We start from the raw sequence: 23587 nt of genomic DNA on the forward strand, positions 1-23587 counted from the left end.
ATAAACATAGAGGGGGCATGGTGTGACATCACCAGGGGACCACTGCTGCCGGAACCTGGTGTTTGTTTAGAATGCTGGGTGCTGCAGGATATTGCGGGGGGCCCCAGCAGCGGGACCCCCATGATCAGACATCTTATCCCCTATCCTTTGGAAAGGTGATAAGATGTCTAGCAGCGCATTACCCCTTTAAATATTTGTTATAGGTACCCTATAAATAGGTCCGAGTAGATAGAAATTGTTAAAGGTGTACTCCACCCCTGGCATCTTATCCCCTATCCAAAGGATAGGGGATAAGATGTTAGATCGCCGCGGTCTCGCTGCTGGGGACCCCGGGGTTCGCCGCTGCGGTACCCCGCCATCATTACTGCGCAGAGCGAGTTCGCTCTGTGCGTAATGACGGGCGATACAGGGGCCGGAGCAGCGTGACGTCATGGCTCCGCCCCTCATGACATCACGGGCCATTCCCTTAATGCAAGTCTATGGCAGGGGGCGTGACGTGGCGTCACAAGGGGTGGAGCCGTGACGTAACGATGCTCCGGCCCCTGTATTGCCCGTCATTACACGCAGAACGATCTCGCTCTGCGCAGTAATGTTAGTGGGGTGCTGCAGCAGCGATCCCCGGGGACCCCGGCGATCTAACATCTTATCCCCTATCCTTTGGATAGGGGATAAGATGTCTAAGGGCGGAGTACCCCTTTAAAACAAAGTATAACGAAGTATGCGCTCCACAACACTTTGGCGAGTGAAGTGTCATTTCTTTGCGGGTTTTAATTCCCTACCCGGCCGCATCCCTTTCTTCATCACCGTATGCATCGGAGCGGCGGGCTCACCATTACCTTGTCCTCATCTATCTCCTGACGAGTTGAGATATAGCTATCCAATCCGTCAGAACGCTTGAGTATCAGTGGTTATTCTGACATCTCCTATTTACATTATTTCATCTGAGTAGGTTTATAGTATTTGTGTATATAACTTATCATACTATATTGCATTGTTACATGATACCACAGAACTGCTGATTATGGCCTGATAGCAGTTGGTTATCTAAGCTTTGGGTATTGTACTGTAGAGCGTCAGTGGATTACCTTAGCATTGTGTATTACCGTAGGTTTATAGTATTTCTGCATATAACCCATCATACTATGTTACATTTTTACATGCTACCACAGAGCTGCTGTCTATATTGTTATTATACCATACAGCGTTGGTGCATTACCATAACACTGAATACGATATCATACTGCATTTGTATGTATATATATATATATATATATATATATATATATATAATTAGAGCTGGGCGGTATGACCAAATATGTGTATCACTGTATTTTTGTAACTTATGGCGGTTCCACGGTATATAACAGTATTTATTTCACCCCCCCAAATCATGTGACCCGCGAGTGCTGTTTTGCTCCCCCCCCCCCCCGAATCATGTTACCTGCCAGCGCTGTTCTGCTCCCCCCAAATCATGTTAATCGCCAGTGCTGTTCTGCTCCCCCCAAATCATGTTACCTGCCAGCGCTGTTTTGCTCCCCCCAATTAATTATCAGCCCAGGTGGGGTACTACTCACATATGTCACCTGCAAGCACTGCCCTCCTCCTCTTTGTTGCGGGCCGCCGGCGCTGGAACTCTATACTGTACGCCAGTGGTCTCCAGCCTGCGGACCTACAGATGTTGCAAAACTACAACTCCCAGCATGCCCGGACAGCCAACGGCTGTCCGGGCATGCTGGGAGTTGTAGTTTTGCAATAGCTGGAGGTCCGCAGGTTTGAGACCACTGCTGTACGCTGTATCCCTATGCCCGGGCTGCAAAAGATAAACAAAATAAACTTTTACTTACCTACGTCGGCCTCACGCTGTTCATGGGGACGGGAACGTCGGACAGCCGTCAGTCTATTAATCACCAGCCGCAGCGATGTCCCGCCCCGGCCAGTGATAGGTTAAACGCATTGTCATGTAAGAAGCCGGCTTCTTACATGACAGTGGGCTCAGCCTATCACCGGCCAGGGCGGGACATCGCTGTTGCCAGTGATAGGCTGACGGCTGTCCGACGTTCCCGTCCCCATGAACAGCGTGAGGCCGACGTAGGTAAGTAAAAGTTTATTTTGTTTATCTTTTGCAGCCCGGGCATAGGGATACAGCGTACAGCAGTGGTCTCAAACCTGCGGACCTCCAGCTATTGCAAAACTACAACTCCCAGCATGCCCATACAGCCGTTGGCTGTCCGGGCATGCTGGGAGTTGTAATTTTGCAACATCTGGAGGTCCACAGGTTGGAGACCACTGGCGTACAGTATAGAGTTCCAGTGCCGGTGACCCGAAACAAAGAGGAGGAGGGCAGTGCTTGCGGGTGACATATGTGAGTAGTACCCCACCGGGCTGATAATTAATTGGGGGGGGGGAGCAGAACAGCGCTGGCAGGTAACATGATTTGGGGGGAGCAGAGCAGCGCTCACGGGTAACATGATTTGGGGGGAGCAGAACAGCGCTGGCGGTTAACATGGTTTGGGGGGAGCAGAACAGCGCTCACGGGTAACATGATTTGGGGGGAGCAGAACAGCGCTGGCGGTTAACATGATTTGGGGGGAGCAGAACAGCGCTCACGGGTAACATGATTTGGGGGGAGCAGAACAGCGCTGGCGGTTCACATATAATTAGTTCCCCGATGATAATTCATTCATTCCCAAGGGGGAGGGGTCCAACCGGTATTGCGGTATGGGGAAAAATTAATATCATGCAGCACAAAAATTTCGGTATGAACCGATATACCGCCCAGCCCTATATATAATCTTCCTATCCCTTATTTGCTTATCCATACCGATCTAATACTTATCGCTATTATCCTCCAGGTGACACCCCCATGACTATATTGTATTTATAAGCTAAGTTGTGAGGGTATTGTCCCGGTGAGAGAGTCAGTAAGTCATTCTAGTAAGTGAGCTAGTTCACTATAGGGACTGACAGTAATAACAGGGTAGGTTCCTGTGCGGGCCGTCCTTATAAGGACGCACACTCCGCCTAGGGCAGGATGAGTGTAGGGGTATTTACCAGGGCATTAACAGGCTCCCTGACCCCATCTCGACCCTGTTATCCCACTACTCCCCATCCCCTGAGTCACAGGGTTAGGGCGAGAGATTGATACCTCGCGGACATTATCATGCAATGACTACTTTTATTTGTTTTGTCGCAGCACCTACTAAGTATATATAGTCTGTGGCTTTCCTCATTGTGATTGTGTCTTGGCTTTTGCGCACTTATTACACAGATGTGTTTTTGCAAAAGGCTGTTTTTAGAGGCTCTTGTCAGACTAGTAACCAATAGACCCGAGCTTCCCAACTGACACCTATACCCACGGTGTCTAACAAAATGCCAAATAGTAGAAGAAATTGGGGCTCAGGGTCATGAATATAGAAACAATTATTATTTATTATAATTAATAAAATGATATAATAATACCTGTTGTGTCCTGTGACTCACGGGGCCCTTGTGGGTCAACAGGGACACTGTAACAACTTATAATTAATTTTAAAAAAGCAATAAAATATGAAAAAATGTGGCCACTCTCTGTCATTGCCGTAAATGTTGGCACCCCTGAAATTTTTCTAGAAAATGAAGTATTTTTCACAGAAAAGGATTGCAGTACCACTTTTTACTATACACGTTTATTATTGCACAAATTCAAGGCACCCAGTGCCAGAGGCAGCAAAAAAATATATATAATTGACCCTCCACCATATGTCACTGTAGGTTCTGTGTTCTTTTCTTTGGAGGCCTCATTCCATTCTCGGTAAACAGTAGAATGATGTGCTTTATCAAAAAGCTCTATCTTGGTCTCATCTGTCCACAAGACATTTTCCCAGAAGTATTTTGGATTACTCAAGTTTATTTTGGCAAAATGTAGTCTTGCTTTTTTATGTCTCTGTGTCAGCAGTGGGGTCCTCCTGGGTCTCCTGCCATAACGTTTCATTTTATTAAAATGTCGACGGATAGTTCGCGCTGACATTGATGCTCCCTGAGCCTGCAGGACAGCTTGAATATCTTTGGAACTTGTTTGGGGCTGCTTATCCACCATCCGGACTATCCTGCGTTGACACCTTTCATCAATTTTTCTCTTTCCTCCATGTCCTGGGAGATTAGCTACAGTGTCATGGGTTGCAAACCTTTTGATAATGTTGCGCACTGTGGACAAAGGCAAACCTAGATCTCTGTAGATGGACTTGTAACCTTATAACCATAATTACCTGGGTCGGGTCCGCGCTGCTGCCGGCCTCCGGCGTGCGTCCCCGGCGTCGTTGCTATGCGCTGCACGGTGCGGCGCATGACGTCAGTGCGCCGCGCCGTGCATAGCAACGACGCAGGGGACGCGCGCCAGAGGCCCGCAGCAGTGCGGACCCAACCCAGGTAATTATGCCACCGGGGATGGGGGGAGGCAACGGGGCAGCGGCGCCGGCAATGGGTGCCGCTGCCCCTTCTCTCCCCCTGGCTGTCGGCGCCGCTTCTCTCCCCCTGGCTATCGGCGCCGGCAATGGGGCGCCGGCACCGATAGTCAGGGGGACAGAACGGGCAGCGGCGCCGATAGCTAGGGGGAGAGAAGGGCCGGCAGCAGCGCTCTAGACCCCAGGAAAGGCAGGGGGAGAGAAGCGGGCAGCGACGGCCTCTCTCCCCCCCTGCCTTTCCTCGGGGTGTATTGGCGTATAACACGCACATAGACTTTAGGCTAAAAATTTTAGCCTAAAAAGTGCGTGTTATACGCCGATAAATACGGTACTTCATCCAGAAAAATTTCAGGGGTGCCAACATTAACGGCCATGACTGTATATAGTAAGTCTGTCCTAGATACAGTGGGGATCAAAAGTTTGGGCACCCCAGGTAAAAATGTGTATTAATGTGCATAAAGAAGCCAAGGAAAGATAGAAAAATCTCCAAAAGGCATCAAATTACAGATTAGGCATTCTTATAATATGTCAACAAAAGTTAGATTTTATTTCCATCATTTACACTTTCAAAATAACAAAAAACGAAAAAATTGCATCTGCAAAAGTTTGGGCAGCCTGCAGAATTTATAGCATGCACTGCCCCCTTTGCAAAGCTGAGACCTGCCAGTGTCATGGATTGTTCTCAATCATCATCTGGGAAGACCAGGTGATGTCAATCTCAAAGGTTATAAATGCCCAGACTCATCTGACCTTGCCCCAACAATCAGCACCATGGGTTCTTCTGAGCAGTTGTCTAGAAGTCTGAAACTGAAAATAGTTGATGCTCACAAAGCTGGAGACGGCTATAAGAAGATAGCAGAACATTTTCAGATGTCAATATCCTCTGTTCGGAATGTAATTAAGAAATGGCAGTCATCAGGAACAGTGGAAGTTAAAGCAAGATCTGGAAGACCAAGAAAAATTATCAGACAGAACAGCTCGCAGGATTGTGAGAAAAACAATTCAATTAAATTTCATGACTGCAAAATGTTTTGAGATGTCAATATTCTCTGTTCGGAATGTAATTAAAGGGGTACTCCACCCCTAGATATCTTATCCCCTATCCAAAGGATAGGGGATAAGATGGCTGATCGCGGGGGTCCCACCGCTGCAGACCCCCGCAACATAGCGTGATTAATATCACCAACCATTCCCATTTTATTAAGGTTTATCCATATAAATGGCCCACCCTGTAGGTAAAATATGCATGCATGCGAATCACACACCTGCACATAGGCTCCAATAAATATATGGTATTAATGTAAACCTTATAAATACCTCTACAGATCAATATGCAGTAAAATGTAAGGTAAATTATAATACAAATAAATATATAGATGAATAAATATATAGGTAAAATATGCATGTATGTGAATCACATGCAGGTACACAGGCTTGTAATAGATTATTGGGATATAAGACTCAGATTGAAATCCCATAGACACCTCTAAAAATCAATATGTAGTAAAAAACACATTGTAGTATGAAAAATGCAGGAATAAAAACGGTATAAAAATACAAAATACACTGTATGACCCGAACTACCTCTATATATGATATGATATGTGTTTTTGTGTGTATTCCCTGTTGAATTCAGGTATTTTAAATGGATACTGATGAAATGTTTTAGGTCTGCAATTGTGGTTTTTGATTTGTCTGTAGACATTCTATTATCAGAATTCTGTGATTTATTGTGGGATTTAATTTCCTCCAAATTTTTTTCCACAGTATTTACTAAGGTTTCCCTACATTTTGCACTTTTCCCAACACTTTCCTTTTTTTACACATGTTCTGATCTGGTTTTTCTCAGCTCAAATCCACCACATTTTCACCGGAAATCTTAGTAAATATGTTCAGCGCCCACTTTTTGGGTTGTTTTTTTTTTTCCCAGTAAAATGGAGAGTTGGTCGTGTTTTCTTTTTTTTTCAATTCTGGCGCAAAATCTGGCACACAACCCGACCAAACATGTTGGGTTTACAATAGTAAGTCAGGGCCACTGGGCGCTCCCACAGCTTTACTTCTCTTTTTCTTAGGTAGAGAAGTGGAAGAGAAGTTGCACTCTGTACCGCACTGAAGGCTGACACTATAAATATGGTGCAGACGTGAGTGTAAATGCAGTGATCAATCTACTCCATACACATCTATATTCCTGCACTAAGTAGAAATAGTGGTTGACTGCAGCCACCACTAGGGGCAGTTCATTAGCTACTATTGAACTTATTGAATAATGTAAAATATTTACAGTGACCCCTCGACCTACGATGGCCCCGACATACAATCATTTCAACATGCGATGGCCTCTCAGAGTCCATCACATTTTGAAGGCAGCATCAACATACGATGCTTTTGTATGTTGGGGCCATCACATAAACGGCTATCCGGCAGCTCAGACTGCTTCAGCTGCCACCGGATAGCCGTTTACGGTGCCCCATGTGGTCCGCTGACGATCACTTACCTGTCCTCGGGGCTCCGGCGCGTCCTCTTCGGGATCCCCTGCATCATCGGCATCACGTCGCTGCGCACGCCGTCCCGTCATCCAATAGGAGCGGCGTGCGTGGCGACATGATGGCGTCGACGGAGAGCGCGGATGCCGGGGAAGCAGAGGCCTTACCGGAGCGTCGGGGACACCCCGAGGACGCTGCAACAGCGATGGAAGGCGACATCCCGGGCAGCAGTGACGGTCCGGAGCGGCGGGGACGGGTGAGTACAACTTCCTCTAACAGTGGTCTACAACCTGCGGACCTCCAGATGTTGCAAAACTACAACACCCAGCATGCCCGGACAGCCAACGGCTGTCCGGGTATGCTGGGTGTTGTAGTTTTGCAACATCTGGAGGTCCGCAGGTTGTAGACCACTGTCCTATACTTTACATTGCACGGATCCCTCAACATACGATGCTTTCAACATATGATGGTCCATTTGGAACGGATTACCATCGTATGTTGAGGGACCACTGTATGTGGTTGGCAATGAGGCCCTAGCGCCGCCCACAGGATCTCTGGCCGAAATTCCACCCGGAGATTCCGCAGTGTGAACTCTGCTTAAAAACCCCATTGAAGTCCCTCACTATGTTGAGGGACCACTGTATAGCTGTGGCTGCAGGAAAATTCTATGGCAATGGGTCGGGAACCAGAAATTAAACATGGTGCCCCTGTCATTACAGGCCTTATAGTAGTGGCGTGGTCTGTCACATTGGTTTGTATTCCAGTGTAGCTCCAGCCTAAACATCATAATTTAGTTGCTGCACCTGGCATTAGAGATGAGCGAACTTACAGTAAATTAGATTCGTCACGAACTTCTCGGCTCGGCAGTTGATTACTTTTCCTGCATAAATGAGTTCAGCTTTCAGGTGCTCCGGTGGGCTGGAAAAGGTGGATACAGTCCTAGGAGACTCTTTCCTATGACTGTATCCACCTTTTCCAGCCCACCGGAGCACCTGAAAACTAAACTAATTTATGCAGGAAAAGTCATCAACTGCCGAGCCGAGAAGTTCATGACGAATCGAATTTACTGTAAGTTCGCTCATCTCTACCTGGCATACTTATATAGTCACCCCCCAACTCTGAAGGGGATGGATTTTTCAGACCGTTTTCTATGATGTCAGGTGGTTTAGACTATTTGCAGTATGATTTTATTTTTTTATTTTGCTGCATTTTTGTGGCAAAAAGACATAGATAATCTGTGATGTCACTGTGTAGATAATTGTTATCTATGAGGCGGATTCTGATCAATGTCTGTGTTCTCTGTCTTGCAGACGTCCTAAAAGAAGCGAGTTCTGCATACCCATCATTGTTAGCTCAAGAGATTGAAGCGGTGAAGCATAAGCACAGGACCCCCGTCTATTGTGATCAACTCCTCCAACACATCCAGATGACTTATAACAGCGGATCCACGTAATCGCCTCCTGTCCCCCAGTGTCGTCAAGTATTCATTTCTATATGTATTTATTTTACACTCACATATATATATTTTCATGAAATAACATTTTATTTTAAACTGTGAATATCTAAAGTGCCTCTCCTGGAGCTTTACAAAGGATACCCAGAAACATTTCCCGGTCTAGAATTATGAGAGTCTACATGGTAAAGCCAAATGCCAACCTGTCTTGTGTTCTGTTAAATGTCGCTGGTTACCAACTGAATAAATCTGCCTAATGGTTTTTCTTTTTAATTCCACTTTCACTTCTATGTGCTAATTCTGGTTATACCTAGCTGCACATTCACAAGTGCCACAGCTGACAAGATTTAGCTTTGAATCGGTTTCAGGAGCTTACAGCAGCCTCTGCAAGCAGGAATGCTTCTTTCCCAGATTTCTACAGGACTAAGTTTTTGTGTGTTTACCACTAGTAAAACGTTGTAGTTTTCCTTCAGGATATTATTGCATCATTACCAGCAGGTGGCACCACTTTCTTACTGCAGGTCTTCGGAGATCTAACATTAGTTAATGTACTGATGTTGTGTACTGATTTGGACCAACAACTCTTCCGCTGCAATGGTGATGGATTTAGGCAGGTTTTGATAAATCTTCCCCAATACAGTGACCCCTCGACCTACGATGGTCCCGACTAGAGATGAGCGAACTTACAGTAAATTCGATTCGTCACGAACTTCTTGGCTTGGCAGTTGATGACTTTTCCTGCATAAATTAGTTCAGCTTTCAGGTGCTCCCGTGGGCTGGAAAAGGTGGATACAGTCCTAGGAGACTCTTTCCTAGGACTGTATCCACCTTTTCCAGCCCACCGGAGCACCGGAAAGCTGAACTAATTTACGCAGGAAAAGTCATCAACTGCCGAGCCGAGAAGTTCGTGACTAATCGAATTTACTGTAAGTTCGCTCATCTCTAGCCCCGACATATGATCATTTCAAGATACGATGGCCTCTCAGAGTCCATCACATGTTGAAGGCAGCATCAACATACGATGCTTTTGTATGTCGGGGCCATCGCATAAACGGCTATCCGGCAGCGCAGACTGCTTCATCTGCCACCGGATAGCCGTTTACGGTTCCCCGTGTGGTCCGCTGACGATCACTTACCTGTCCTCGGGGCTCCGGCGCGTCCTCTTCGGGATCCCCTGCATTGTCGACGCTCTCCATCGTCGTCATCACGTCGCTGCGCACCCCGTCCCGTCATCCAATAGGAGCGGCGTGCGTAGCGACGTGATGGCGGCGACGGAGAGCGAGGATGCCGGGGAAGCAGAGGCCTTGCCGGAGCAGCGATGGAAGGCGACATCCAGGGCAGCGGCGACGAGCGGTGACGGTCCGGAGAGGCGGGGACATGTGAGTACAACTTCCAATACCAGTGGTCTTCAACCTGCGGAACTCCAGATGTTGCAAAACTACAACTCCCAGCATGCCCGGACAGCCGTTGGCTGTCCGGGCATGCTGGGTGTTGTAGTTTTGCAACATTTGGAGGTCTGCAGGTTGTAGACCACTGTCCTATACTTTACATTGCACGGATCCCTCAACATACGATGGTTTCAACAAACAATGGTCCATTTGGAACGGATTACCATCGTATGTTGAGGGACCACTGTATACCTAGGCAGCAGTCATCGTTCTGCATCTTCTGAATATTATATAGTATGCGGTGTGGGATGCGGTAAAGCAACAGTCAGTTGCTGGTTGTCGTGAGTCCCAGGACACTAGGATGTAGAGTTGCCAGAAGGTGCTTGTCATATTAAGACAATACGTTACTGTAACATTAGTGCTCTCGAATCTCTGCTAAGCCATAGTTATGATAAGTCAGCATGGTCTTGTATTCTGGAAGGATCTTACATTTATTTGCTGTTCACTACACACTACAGTCAGTGTGGCAGCCTTTCTATTTCGCTAGGGGGGGGGGGGGGGGGGAGTTAGCAACACAGCAAAAAATGTTGTAAAATACGATCTGTGAAACCAGCCTAAGGCTATGCTCACTCTGTGTATTTTTTGTATATTTTAAAGATTATCTGTCATATCAAAGAAAAAATAATGCATCTGGAAGTTACTCACTAGGCCATGCAGATGCTTTATATGTGTTTTTTTTTTTATGTGTCTATCTTCTGTATTTAGCGCACAAATTCCTCTGATTTGCTACTCACTCATTCGGACATCCATTGCTATGGAAGGGGCGTGTCTGTGGCAAGCACTAAGCCCACCCTCACTTACCATGTATTCACTTTTTCTCTGAGTCTGCTGTACTGTACTGGGTCTCTTCATCCAATCAATGCAGGCTGCTCTGTAACCCCCTCCACTCTGTTTTAGACAGCAGTCTGATAGGACAGGAGTGAGCACAGTGGAGTGCTAGTCTCACCCTCACTTACTGGACTTTGTCCCATTATGTGCTTCTTCTGGGACAAAGATAATGCTGCAGCTTGATATTATGGCAACCACTGGGCTTAATTCAGGCCTTTGATCACAATTCGGGTATTTTAAGCCTATGGGGGGTTATTTATCAAAGAACGGAGATATTGAGGCAAAAGGGGTAAAAATAAAAACTTAGACATGTTAGAGGGGCTGCCTTAAGAATGCTAAGAAAGTCACATGATTAGAGAAGCAGTGAATATAAATTAGGGAGGTGTGTGTGCCTCAGCTAATCAGGATCAACCACACGCTGTAGTGCTGGCTCTCTTAGCTGAGGAGAAGGGAGTGTGACTTTACAAAGTGCCCTGTCGTGCACCAGGCAAACTGGCGCCCACCAGTCATCATGTACACAAGAAAAAGAGAAACGCACCATAAACAAAGCACACCCAAAAATACATTGGCCTTGATTTATCAATGTGTGTGAGAGATTTTTCCCATAGCAATCAATAACAGCTCAGCTTTCACTTTACTGGATCTCGTTAGCATGTAAAAGCTGAGCTGTGATTGGTTGCTGTGGAAAAATCTCTCACACATTTTAATAAATCAGGGCCAATATATTTAAAGTTTATTGAGCAACACAACTAAGAGGTTAGGATTCCGCTGAGGTTTTTCACACAAAAACGCCCACTGCGGCCAGATGTTAGCGGCAAATCAATAGGGAACTTAAAAATGCCATATCCACTTGCCATTTTTTTAGTTTGGCTTTCTTTTTTTTTTCAATCCTTTTGGCGTTTTTTCAGCTATTTTTGGCTCCTTGGCAGTTTTTCAAAAACGGCCTCTTGTTGAGACTTTGGCGTTTTTTTTTTGGGGGGGAAAATCTTGGCGTTTTCCTCCGATAGAAGTCTATGGGAGTGAAAAAACGCCAAGAAAAACACCATGTGGGTTTTAACTTAGGTGTTTTTTTTGCAGGCGGCGCGGTGCCCGCTTTAAATCAATGATCTGCAGCGGTGTCGGGGGGGGGGGGGAAGATAAATAGCCGATAACTTATACCGGCATATATCGGTATAAGTTATCGGCCCTAACCTCCACAGAGTATCGATATCGGTCGTTCCCTACTTTTTATTAGTAATGTATTTTAATAATGTGTGTTTTTCACTTTTTTTATTTATTTATTTTTTTTTTTTTTTTGACATTTTTGAATTAGTACTACTACTCCCAGCATGGAACAGACAGTTCCATGATGGGAGTAGTAGTACCTGTACTAATAGACAGATAATCCCGGGTGACACTTCTGACACCCGTAGCAGTCCTTCTGTATAATGTATAGAAGCCACGGTATGGCCGCTCTTCTCCGCTATCCTGCACTATGTTCTGCAATGTGAATTTATGATGATTCATATTTCCTGCAGAGAGCTGTGATTGGCCGCATGGTTTCAGCCAATCACAACTCTCTGTGGGAAATATGAATAGGTATATATACGGTAGTGCAGGGGATCATAGAAGAGTGGCCGGCCGCATCTATACATTATACAGGACGATCGCAGCGGGTGTCAGGAGTGACATCCGCTGTCATCATTCCTTAGCTGCAGGTACTACAGCTCCCAACATGGAGCACACTCGGCTCCATGCTGGTTGCTGTAGTACCTGCATTAATAGACAGATCGCAACAGGTGTCAGAAATGACACCCGCTGCGATCTGCCTATTAGTACAGGTACTACAGCTCCCAGCATGGAACAGAGTGTGCTCCATTTTGGGAGCAGTAGTACCTGCAGCAAGTGTCACTCTTGATACCTGTTGCGATCCTCCTGATGTGAATTTTGGGGCTACGCTGTGCTCACGGCTGTAGAGCCGGGAGAACAGCTGATGCTGAGCAGTAGATATACGTCATATATCTTCTGCCTAGCAAGAACTTATAGTGAGCCTGTAATGTGTATACAGTATACACATTGCTGGCTCACTTAACCCTGTGTGCTATGCACCAGCCCAGCAAGGAAAGAGTTAACACTTTGTGCGATATACAGCTATCTATAGATAGCTGTATATAGTGTATACAGAAGAGGAGATCCCCTTACCTCCCCTGCTCCCTGTCCCTGCCGGATCAGTGTAGCTCCACTCCCTAGTGTTTACGTCATTATGGGGCGGAGCTACAGACAGGAGGCAGAGTGATAAGTATGAGGCTCTGTTAAAGGGGTATTCCAGGAAAAAAAAAATATTTTATATATCAACTGGCTCCAGAAAGTTAAACAGATTTGTAAATTACTTCTATTAAAAAATCTTAATCCTTTCAGTACTTATGAGCTGCTGAAGTCGAGTTGTTCTTTTCTGCCTAAGTGCTCTCTGATGACACGTGTCTCGGGAACCACCCAGTTTAGAAGCGAATCCCCATAGCAAACCTCTTCTACTCTGTGCAGTTCCTGAGACAAGCAGAGATGTCAGCAGAGAGCACTGTTGCCAGACAGAAAACAACAACTCAACTTCAGCAGCTGATAATTATTGAAAGGACTAAGATTTTTTAATAGAAGTAATTTACAAATCTGTTTAACTTTCTGGAGCCAGTTGATATAAAAAAAAATAAATAAATAGTTTTTTCCTGGAATACCCCTTTAACATTGTACATTTTGTATAATGTGAACATACCCTTCTGCCAGCAATTTGACAGACAAGGAGACTCCAGCTGTTGCAAAACTACAACTCCCAGCATGCCCAGACAGCTAAAGGGTGTCTGGGCATGCTGGGAGTTGTAGTTTTGCAACAATTGAAGGCTCTCTGTTTGGGAAGACATTGCATTTTGGGAGCTTAGCAACACTGGATATAGAACAATAATATAGGAGGATAGAGCAAAAGATGGTAAGATGTACGCACGGGGTCCACTGAAGCTCCACATGTTCCGTTGCCAAAATGCAACTTCCTCAGGGGTGCTCATTACCAGACATCGTGTTTGATAAGAACTGCTGGACTTCCTGTCACGAGGAAAAGCTAGAATAAACAGTGTCCTCAGCAAAGATTACACTTGTACATTGCAAAGTTATATAAAGGTAATTTCATTTGGCTGGAGTTCTCCTTTAATTTCCACTGTGCACCGCCGTTCCTGGTGTTCCTGGAAATCGACAGTCTGCCTACCTCCTTTTCGCTTACCAAAATGTACCTCATGACATTAATCTTTCTTATTTTATTGTATTGTTTGCCTTTTGTTTATAAACTAACAAATAAACAGTCTTAAGAAAAACAAAAAAAAAAAAATGTATTTTATAATGTTTATTGTATGTGTTTTGGTGGTATTGTTACAATTTAACATGCCTTTTTACATTTTTCCAGATCCTATAGAGAAGTCTAAAAAAAAATAATAATAAAAACCCTATACCTGCAATTTGGCCCAAATGAACCCTACAAGCACCAAATTAAGTGTTCTGTATGTAACGCATTTCATGTTTCACTATAGCAGTGTTTCCCAACCAGGGTGCCTCCAGCTGTTGCAAAACTACAGCTTCCAGCATGCCCAGGTAGCCATTGGCTGTTAGGGCATGCTGGAAGTTGTAGTTTTGCAACGACTGGAGGCACCTTGGTTGGAAAACGCTGCATTATAGACAGTAATGTAACATTTTGCCACACAAAAATAAAAAAATAAAAACATAGGGGGTTTTCTGCATCCTTATTATGGCCACAAGTACCAGGCCGTCCACAGGTCACATGACCTGCGGTGACAGCTGTCAGTTCAGACTGGGACTTGCAACTGTAATACAGACACAAGCATATGTCTGTATTACCCTAGTGTGAACGAAGCCTAAGGCCGGGTTCCGGCGAATGCCCACCTGGACAGACGTTCCCCACATTTGATTAATCCAGCGGGCACTATGACCTCTTGTAAATGTGCCGTCCCATAGACCGCAATGCATTTCCGAGCGTAATCCTCAGAACGATTAGACGAGCCTATTCTTTCTGTGGACACTGGAATTTAGATTTCCGCTGCAGAAACATCTGCCTCGGAAATTCCGCCTTGTGCACGGTACAACATGATACCATTGAAATCGATGGGATTCTGCTGCAGCGGAATATTCCGGCAGAATTCCACATGGACATTCCGCTGTGTGAACACACCCCAAGGGTGCTATTTTCTTTGTGAAGTTATGAATGTATCAGCCTGCAAAATAATCCTTCTTGTTGGTATTTTCCTAGGCAGGCTAAGTAGTAGTGAGTTTAAAGGGGTACTCCGCTGCTCAGCGTTTGGAACAAACTGTTCCGAACGCTGGAGCCGGCGCAGGGAGTTCGTGATGTCACAGCCCGCCCCCTCAATCCAAGTCTATGGGAGGGGGCGTGACAGCCGTCGCGCCCCCTCCCATAGGCTTGTATTGAGGGGGCGGGGTGTGACATCCTGAGGGGCGTAGCTAACACATCACGAGCTCCCGACTCCAGCATTCGGAACAGTTTGCTCCAAACGCTGAGCAGCGGAGTACCCTTTTAATTTCTCACATCTACAAATACCGGACATGTTGCCCATCAGAGCTCAGCTTTTATTTCTAGAAGGTCTCCTTTTAAAAATAAGAGCTGTGATAGGCCAACATGAGTCTTAAAAATAAAATCCAGGAATAAAAAAATGTAAAAATTAGCAAATTTCTTCCAAAAACAGTGGCTCCATTCATTTCTCTGGATTATCCCACACAACCTGAGGACAAGTAGGGGTTCTGTTTTTGGAAGAAATCAGCTCTTTCTTTTACAATGTGTTTAATACAGTGATCCCTCAACTTACAATGGCCTCAACATACAATAGTTTCAACATACAATGGTCTTTTCTGGACCATGGTAAGTTGAAACCAGACTCAACATACAATGTACAGACAGTCCAGATCTGTGAAACGTGTCAATGGCCGGTAGAACCGACCAATCAAAATGGGCATTTCACTGGTAAAACCCCTGTATTACTGAAGTGTATGCACTGACTGGTGTCTGGTAGCGCCCCCTACAGTACAGGGAGGTATTACATGTTCTGTATACTTTACCTGTACCAGGGTTAGCTGCTCCTTTGGACACCAGGTGAGGGCAACTCCATTACTTTTTTAGGACACTGCATGTACTGTACAGGATCCTGAAGAAGCTCCTGTCCTCTACATAGACCAGTGTTTCCCAAGCAGGGTGGCCCCAGCTGTTGCAAAACTACAACTCCCAGCATGCCCGGACAGCCAAAGGCTGTCCGGGCATGCTGGGAGTTGTAGTTTTGCAACAGCTGGAGGCTCCCTGCTTGGGAAACACTGACATAGACAGTGATTACAGCTCCCATCAGATCTTTCTTACTTTTATATGTAAGGATTTGCTTTATCTATATTAATTATCTACTTATTCATCTTTAATTCTCACTTTTTCCTATTTTTGGATGACATTTTGGGGCTTCAGAACCAATTACCAGGTTTCCATAGAGTCCTGGTCTCAACATACAATGGTTTCAACATACAATGGTCGTCCCGGAACCAATTAATATTGTAACTTGAGGGACCACTGTATAGAGGCAAAAAAACAGATGATATAAGTGCATCACAAGATATAAAGTTATAACAAGATCTACTGAACAGAGATGGTGAAATGTACGAAGAGGAACTGGGTTATTCCTAGAGTTCTTGCTTTGTATTTTGGAGAATTTCTGCACCATCGGCGGCGGTAGGTTTGGCATGACGGACACGGTCTTTATGTTTCTTGAGAACCTCCTCTATTACCCCGTCTTCATATATCTGCTTCTCATCCTGAAATGATAGAACAAGGTTTCCTCAATGTCCTTTTGAGAACAGTTGTCAGTAAGAGAGGGGGTCAATGGAAATTTGCTTTTCTGTCATTTTAGCAACCATAAGGCCATATTCACACAATGTATTTTACCCCCACAATGGGCAAACCAGACAATTCCTGCATTATTTTAACAGCCGTCATTCTTAGTGATGTGTTATTTATTGCAGCAGATTTTGCTAAAAACAAAAAAAAAATTATATATATATATTTTTTTTTTTTAAAGATGGAAATACTGACTAAAAAAACTGAGTATACATATTGCATTACTGTGACACAGTGCCTTTTTTTGTGATTTTCCAAAATTGCTATAAAAAAGTGTTTTACCGCTATTTGCACAGTTATGGTAGAAATTCTTTGTACCGCAGTTTCCATCATTCGAGGCAAAAAGTACTGCAACCCAGTAATGCAATGTGTGAACACAGCCTTAAAGGGGTACTCCGCTGCTCAGTGTTTGGAACAGCTGTCACACCCCCTCCCATAGACTTGCATTGAGGGGACGGGTCGTGGTGTCATGAGGGGGTGGGGCTATGACATCACGAGCTCCCAGCGCCAGCTACAGCGTTCAGAAGAGTTTGTTCCAAATGCTGAGCCGCGGAGTACCCCTTTAATGTGTCAGAGCAAGAGGTCAGCCCTGGGTCAGCTGACTTCCTGTGAACTACAAGATGACATAATCACCTATTTAAAGGGGAACTCCAGTGGAAACAAGTGGAAAACTTATATCTGTAGTATACAGCAGCTGATAAGTACTGGAAGGTTTAACATTTTTAAATGGAAGTCATTTACAAATCTGTTCAACTTTTTGGCACCAGTTGATCTGAAAACCTCTAATTTCCACCGGAGTACCCTTTAATTGTTCCTACTAACTACCAGACCCCTCCCAGCTCTATCTGTATACTGTTGTTGTTATCTCTACAGGATCAGGATGTATAGCAGTTATACATCTCCCTTGAGTCACACATTGCATTTCTTGCTGCTGTTATTTTCCCCAAATCACAGCAAAAATGGTGCAATTTTTACCACAATTGTGCAAACTGCAGCAACAACTACCAAAATACAGTAAAAATGTGTGACAAAATGCAGTAAGAATTCATTATGTGTGCACACAGCCTAAAGACTCCAGATCTTCATTAAACACCTCAATCGTGATTAAGGGTCAAATCACCTTCGCCTCATGGCAATATTTGTCTTGAATAAGAATACGCATCAAGACTGCACACATGTGAACTGACCTCAACCCACCTATGAGTCTGAGTACACCTGGCTAATTAAAGGCAACCTAATAAAATGACCAGTTGCAGTGATCAGACGCCATACCCAAAGCCAGAGGATTCATGGAAAATGTAGGCAGCATTAGGAATCCATATCAGTGAGGAAATCACATGCCTGCCACATCAGCTTAGACGGGTAAGTACAAGGTACACAAGAAGCTCTACATTATTATTTAATAGAAGCCTATTTTGCACTTTGTGGGTATGTTCACACTACGGAATTAATTTAACATTAGTGTGAATGGGTTTCCGCGAGACCCGTTCACACTGTGGAATTTCAGTGGCGGACAATTCCGCCGCTGAAATTGTTCCGCGCAAAGAAAGAACATGTTCATTCTTTGCGCGGAAGTCCTCGAGTACTGCATAGCCGTCAATGATGACGGCGCAGTGCCGTGCGGTCCTACCGCCGCCGTTGGCTGCCAGACTGAATCTCCGCTCGCGGAATTCTGCGAGTGGAGATTCCGTTCACACTCTGTAGTGTGAACATACCCTTAATGAGCAAAAAATAAGTAATAATTACTATAGTGCTTTTTAAAGGATATATCATTAATTAAAATTAGAACACTTTAAGGGTACATTCACAGGTACAGGATCTGCTCTAGCAAAATTAGCTGTGGAAAGCATTCAGCAAAATATATAGCAGATCCTGTACATGTACTGCATCTGCTACTGATCCTGCAACCTTTGAATCTCAATGGATCCACAGAAAATCTGCAGTAGTTGTATACTTACGGATTTTCTGCGACCTATTGTAGTTTCCAGAATCTGCAGCAGATTTCAGGCAGTGTAAATCCGTGGAGGATGGAGTACATGTGAATATGCCCTTAAAGTTAGGCCTCACAGGTACCATAAGTAGTAGGAGTTGGCTACATACAGTACTTTGTGAAAAACTGAATGTTTTGTGCACTAGATGAACCAGGACCTGTCCATTGGGATATTATCTGATAATGAGCAGCATTTCTTTTCCCGTTGCAACAGTGAAGATAATTCTTCTCATTAGGTTTTAATTGCAGATTTAATGTAAAGTGGAACTGAAAGATGGGATTAGATGGAGACGTCAGAGTCATTACAGTCAGCTAATCCTATCACTTTCCGTTCTCTTCACAGATTACTGATGTGATTGCTGCTGATCAGCCCTTCTGTCCTACTGACTAGATGTCTCTCACCTGCAGGGACTCTCATCTGCACATCTATGGTATGTTCACCTAGGACAGATACACTGGGAATTTATTTTGCAGAAAATCCTCAGCATATTACAGTGGCAGCAATATGGATGAAATTCACACTGCATTAAAGAAATCTGAACAAAATACTGTGGAAATTGACCTGTGGTGAGAGTTTTAAATCTTTAGAATTTATGTAGTGAAAATGTTGCAGATAAAAATCTACACCGAATCTGCCAGATATGTTAAAGAACATCCCTCTGACCATCTGTACCCAATAAACGCTGTATAAACTACTCCTGTGGTTCAGTGCCTAACGTTATTCCTTTCTTTGGATATGTATTTTTCACAATAAGGGTAGGGTCACAAGTATTGCATCTACACCGTATTTAACGCTGTGGATGTGCCGATGAGCGAGCTCCCTGCTGCGGACAGGTATCTGTGTGTCTGCTTGTAGCAGCAGATTTCCCCCTGTAGACACAAGTGTCTAGCAAATGCACAACCTGAATTTCACTGCTACGAGCAGACACACAGAGCTACCCAGCCGCAGCAGGGAGCTCGCTCTTATGGCTGCTGTCGGTGCATCCGCAACATGAAATACACTGCGGATGCGCTACACGTAACCCTATCCTAAAGCTGCTTTGTTGAAGCGATTGCTGCAAAAACACTGGATGTGGAGCGAAATCGGAAGTGCGTATTCTAAGAATGTTGATTTTATTTTTTTTGTTACATATTCCACATCAAAATCCACAGCAGCAAATCCACAACAAATCTGCACTTATGTTCTGTCCTGTGTGAACTTTTCCTCCTCAGCTGGGATCTCTAAGGCCTCTTCACACAGTAGAACTTCCATGGCGAAAATTCTGCCGCTACATCTGTGTCCTGAGGTTTTGGATGTGATCCCGTGGTTTTACATAATATAGACTTTGTGCATGTATTGTGGCTACAAGTCCTACGCTGACCACAGGTCTGTTGATCCAAACCGGGTCACACCTACAACCAGGCCAGGACCTGAGGCTCTTATATGGATGCAAAAATGCACCCATATTACTCTAGAGCAGTGGTTTTCAACCTGTGGACCTCCAGATGTTGCAAAACTACAACTCCCAGCATGCCCGAACAGCCAACGGCTGTTCGGGCATTCTGGGATTGGTAGTTTTGCAACATCTGGAGGTCCGCAGGTTGAAGACCACTGCTCTAGTGCGTACCTGACCTAAGTGACACTGGGATTTTTCAAAACCTGTCCAGAGGAAAAGTTGCCCAGTTGCCCATAGCAACCAATCAGATCGCTTCTTTCATTTATCACAGGCCTTTTCAAACATGAAAGAAGCGATCTGATTGGTTGCTATGGGCAACTCAGCAACTTTTCCTCCGGACAGGTTTTGATAAATCTCTACCAATATGCTGACAATTAATGTGGGATACCCGCTCCAGATCCATTGGGGGAAATTTATCAAAATCCAGAGGAAAAGTTGTCCAGTTGCCCATAGCAACCAATCAGATCGCCTCTTTCATTTTGCATAAGCCTTGTTAAAAAGGAAAGAAGAGATCTGATTGGTTGCTATGGGTAACTGGGCAACTTTTCCTCTGCACAAGTTTTGATAAATCTCCCCCTTTAAGTTCAATAATAGTGACTACATTTAACCCATTTATTAGACTACGATTAGTCCACTTTAGAGATGAGCGAACTTACAGTAAATTTGATTCGTCACGAACTTCTCGGCTCGGCATTTGATGACTTATCCTGCATAAATGAGTTCAGCTTTCCGGTGCTCCGGTGGGCTGGAAAAGGTGGATACAGTCCTAGGAAAGAGTCTCATAGGACTGTACCCACCTTTTCCAGCCCACGGGAGCACCTGAAAGCTGAACTAATTTATGCAGGATAAGTCATCAACTGCCGAGCCGAGAAGTTCGCGACGAATCGAATTTACTGTAAGTTCGCTCATCTCTAGTCCACTTGGATCCGGCCTGGTTACCCTGTTAGGCCCCTTTCAAACTACAGTTATCATCCTGTAAAAAACCTCCGTAATTACTCCCGGGAAAAAGTTCTGAAAACGGCGGTCAAAAAATCCCATTCATGTCAATGGGATTTTTTGAACATCCTTTTCCATCAGGTATGTCCGTTTTTACTAATGTCAGCTGTGTCTTCTTGTGTAATGTAGAGCGGGGGGGTGTGAAGTGAGATTTCCGAACCCAAGGGGCGTGGCTTAATTCCCCCTGCTGTGTCTTCTTGTGTAATGTAGAGCGAGGGGTGTGAAGTGAGATTTCCGAACCCAAGGGGCGTGGCTTAATTCCCCCTGCTGTGTCTTCTTGTGTAATGTAGAGCGAGGGGTGTGAAGTGAGATTTCCGAACCCAAGGGGCGTGGCTTAATTCCCCCTGCTGTGTCTTCTTGTGTAATGTAGAGCGAGGGGTGTGAAGTGAGATTTCCGAACCCAAGGGGCGTGGCTTAATTCCCCCTGCTGTGTCTTCTTGTGTAATGTAGAGCGAGGGGTGTGAAGTGAGATTTCCGAACCCAAGGGGCGTGGCTTAATTCCCCCTGCTGTGTCTTCTTGTGTAATGTAGAGCGAGGGGTGTGAAGTGAGATTTCCGAACCTAAGGGGCGTGGCTTAATCATCTCCTGCCGATGTGCGATCTCGGGAGGAGCGGGTCGGTTTTTGCATGGATTCGGAAATCTCACCTCACATCGGCACAAAAGATGGCGCATGCACAAATTTTTGGTCCGGCAAAAATAATGGTGAAAAACCGGACGTTAAAATATAACATTGAAGTCTATGGGAAACGGATGTTAAAAAAAAAAAAAAACATCCATTATCATCAGTTATTGTCAGGTTTTTTAACATCCGTTTTTTTGTACTGAGCATGCTCAGTACAGCTTTACAAAAATAGCGTTAAAAACCTGATAATAAAAAACAGATGTAACCGGTAACGGATGATAACGGATAAAAAAAAAAACATCAGGTTTTTTAAGAAAAAAAACATTAAAAATAACGGATGATCAGTTATCATCCGTTATTACCAGTTTTGCATCCGTTTTTTTTTTTTTTTCCCATCAGTTATTGTAAAATAACGTCAGTAGAAAAGCAGGATGATACCTGTAGTGTGAAAGGGGCCTTATATTTTGTTGTATTCTATAACAATGTTACTTGGAATCTCGCGTCTTTTAATCCATGGCATCCATTGGTGGTACAGGGGCAGAAATACTCTCTGGACATTAGGTTTTGTATTGGGGATTTTTCCTACTCGTGTACATGTGTCGTGTACCCAGATGCCACCAAATTATCGTAACACATGGGTTAAATTAGTTACATTTTCCATTGCTAAGATGTGTGTCCTGCTATTATAATTTGTCTATGTGTTTATTATTATTATTATATTGTGACATTTGTCTGGTCTGAGTTTCTGGAAATACCTGTGATTATCAGCTGATTCATCGTATTTTCTTCAGCAGTTTACATTGTATGTCACGTGATTCATTTCTAAGACTTTCATTGGTCTGTCATTCCCTTTGATATAGTCACGTGTAGTTGCACCACTAGGCTATGACTAAGTATCTGGTCAGGTCTGAAATGTGTGAGTGCTCCAAGAATTTTATGGGATATGCTACATAAAGCCTGAAGATTTTATGCCTCCTTTTAGCTTTGTATGGTATTTTTACTGCTTATTTTCGCACATGTGCAGTGTAACCAGATGCCACCATATAACCATCACACATGAGTCAGCACCATAGGTGTTAGGCTGGGTCCACACTACGTTTTGTCCCATACGGGAGCGCATACGGCAGGAGGGAGCTAAAAGCTCGCGCTCCCGTATGTGACCGTATGCGCTCCCGTATGCCATTCACTTCAATGAGCCGACCGGAGTGAAACGTTCGGTCCGGTCGGCTCATTTTTGCGCCGTATGCGCTTTTACAACCGGACCTAAAACTGTGGTCAACCACGGTTTTAGGTCCGGTTGTAAAAGCGCATACGGCGCAAAAATGAGCCGACCGGACCGAACGTTTCACTCCGGTCGGCTCATTGAAGTGAATGGCATACGGGAGCGCATACGGTCACATACGGGAGCGCGAGGTTTTAGCTCCCTCCTGCCGTATGCGCTCCCGTATGGGACAAAACGTAGTGTGGACCCAGCCTTAGCCAGAGTGCCCTGATTCGTCTGCCCTTAATCAGGTGTTTTCCGAACAATGTGCCTTCAGCTGCTGCAAAACTACAATTTCCAGCATGCCCGGACAGCCGCTGGCTGTCCGGGCATGCTGGAAGTTGTAGTTTTGCAACAGCTGGAAGCACATTGGCCCAGATTTATCAAACTGTGTGAGAGAAAAAGTGGAGTGATTTTCCCACAGCAACCAATCACAGCTCAGCTAACGATCTGAGGTAAAGTGAAAGCTGAGCTGTGATTGGCTGCTGTGGGGAAATCTCTCCACTTTTTCTCTCACACAGTTTGATAAATCTGGGCCATTGTTTTGAAAACTCTACCTTAAAGGGGTACTCTGGTGGGAAACGCTTTTTTTTATTTTTTTATTTTTTTTTATGAACTGGTGCCAGAAAGTTAAAGGGGTACTCCGGTGGAAAACTTTTTAATTTATTTATTTATTTTTTTTAAATCAACTGGTGGCAAAAAATTAAACAG

General features: G+C 44.6%; 1 protein-coding gene across 1 annotated transcript in view; it reads left to right on the forward strand.

Moving 5' to 3' along the window:
• Positions 1-8660, forward strand: part of DNAAF5 (dynein axonemal assembly factor 5) — a 96048-nt gene extending 87388 nt beyond the window's left edge. The window contains exon 13 of the mRNA XM_056535920.1: positions 8233-8660. Coding sequence (XP_056391895.1) covers positions 8233-8375 — 143 coding nt within the window. The 3' untranslated portion in view covers positions 8376-8660. The remainder of the gene's footprint in view (positions 1-8232) is intronic.
• Positions 8661-23587: the final 14927 nt, after the last annotated feature.

This window comes from Hyla sarda, chromosome 8 (assembly GCF_029499605.1).
Source record: "Hyla sarda isolate aHylSar1 chromosome 8, aHylSar1.hap1, whole genome shotgun sequence".
NCBI lineage: Eukaryota > Metazoa > Chordata > Amphibia > Anura > Hylidae > Hyla > Hyla sarda.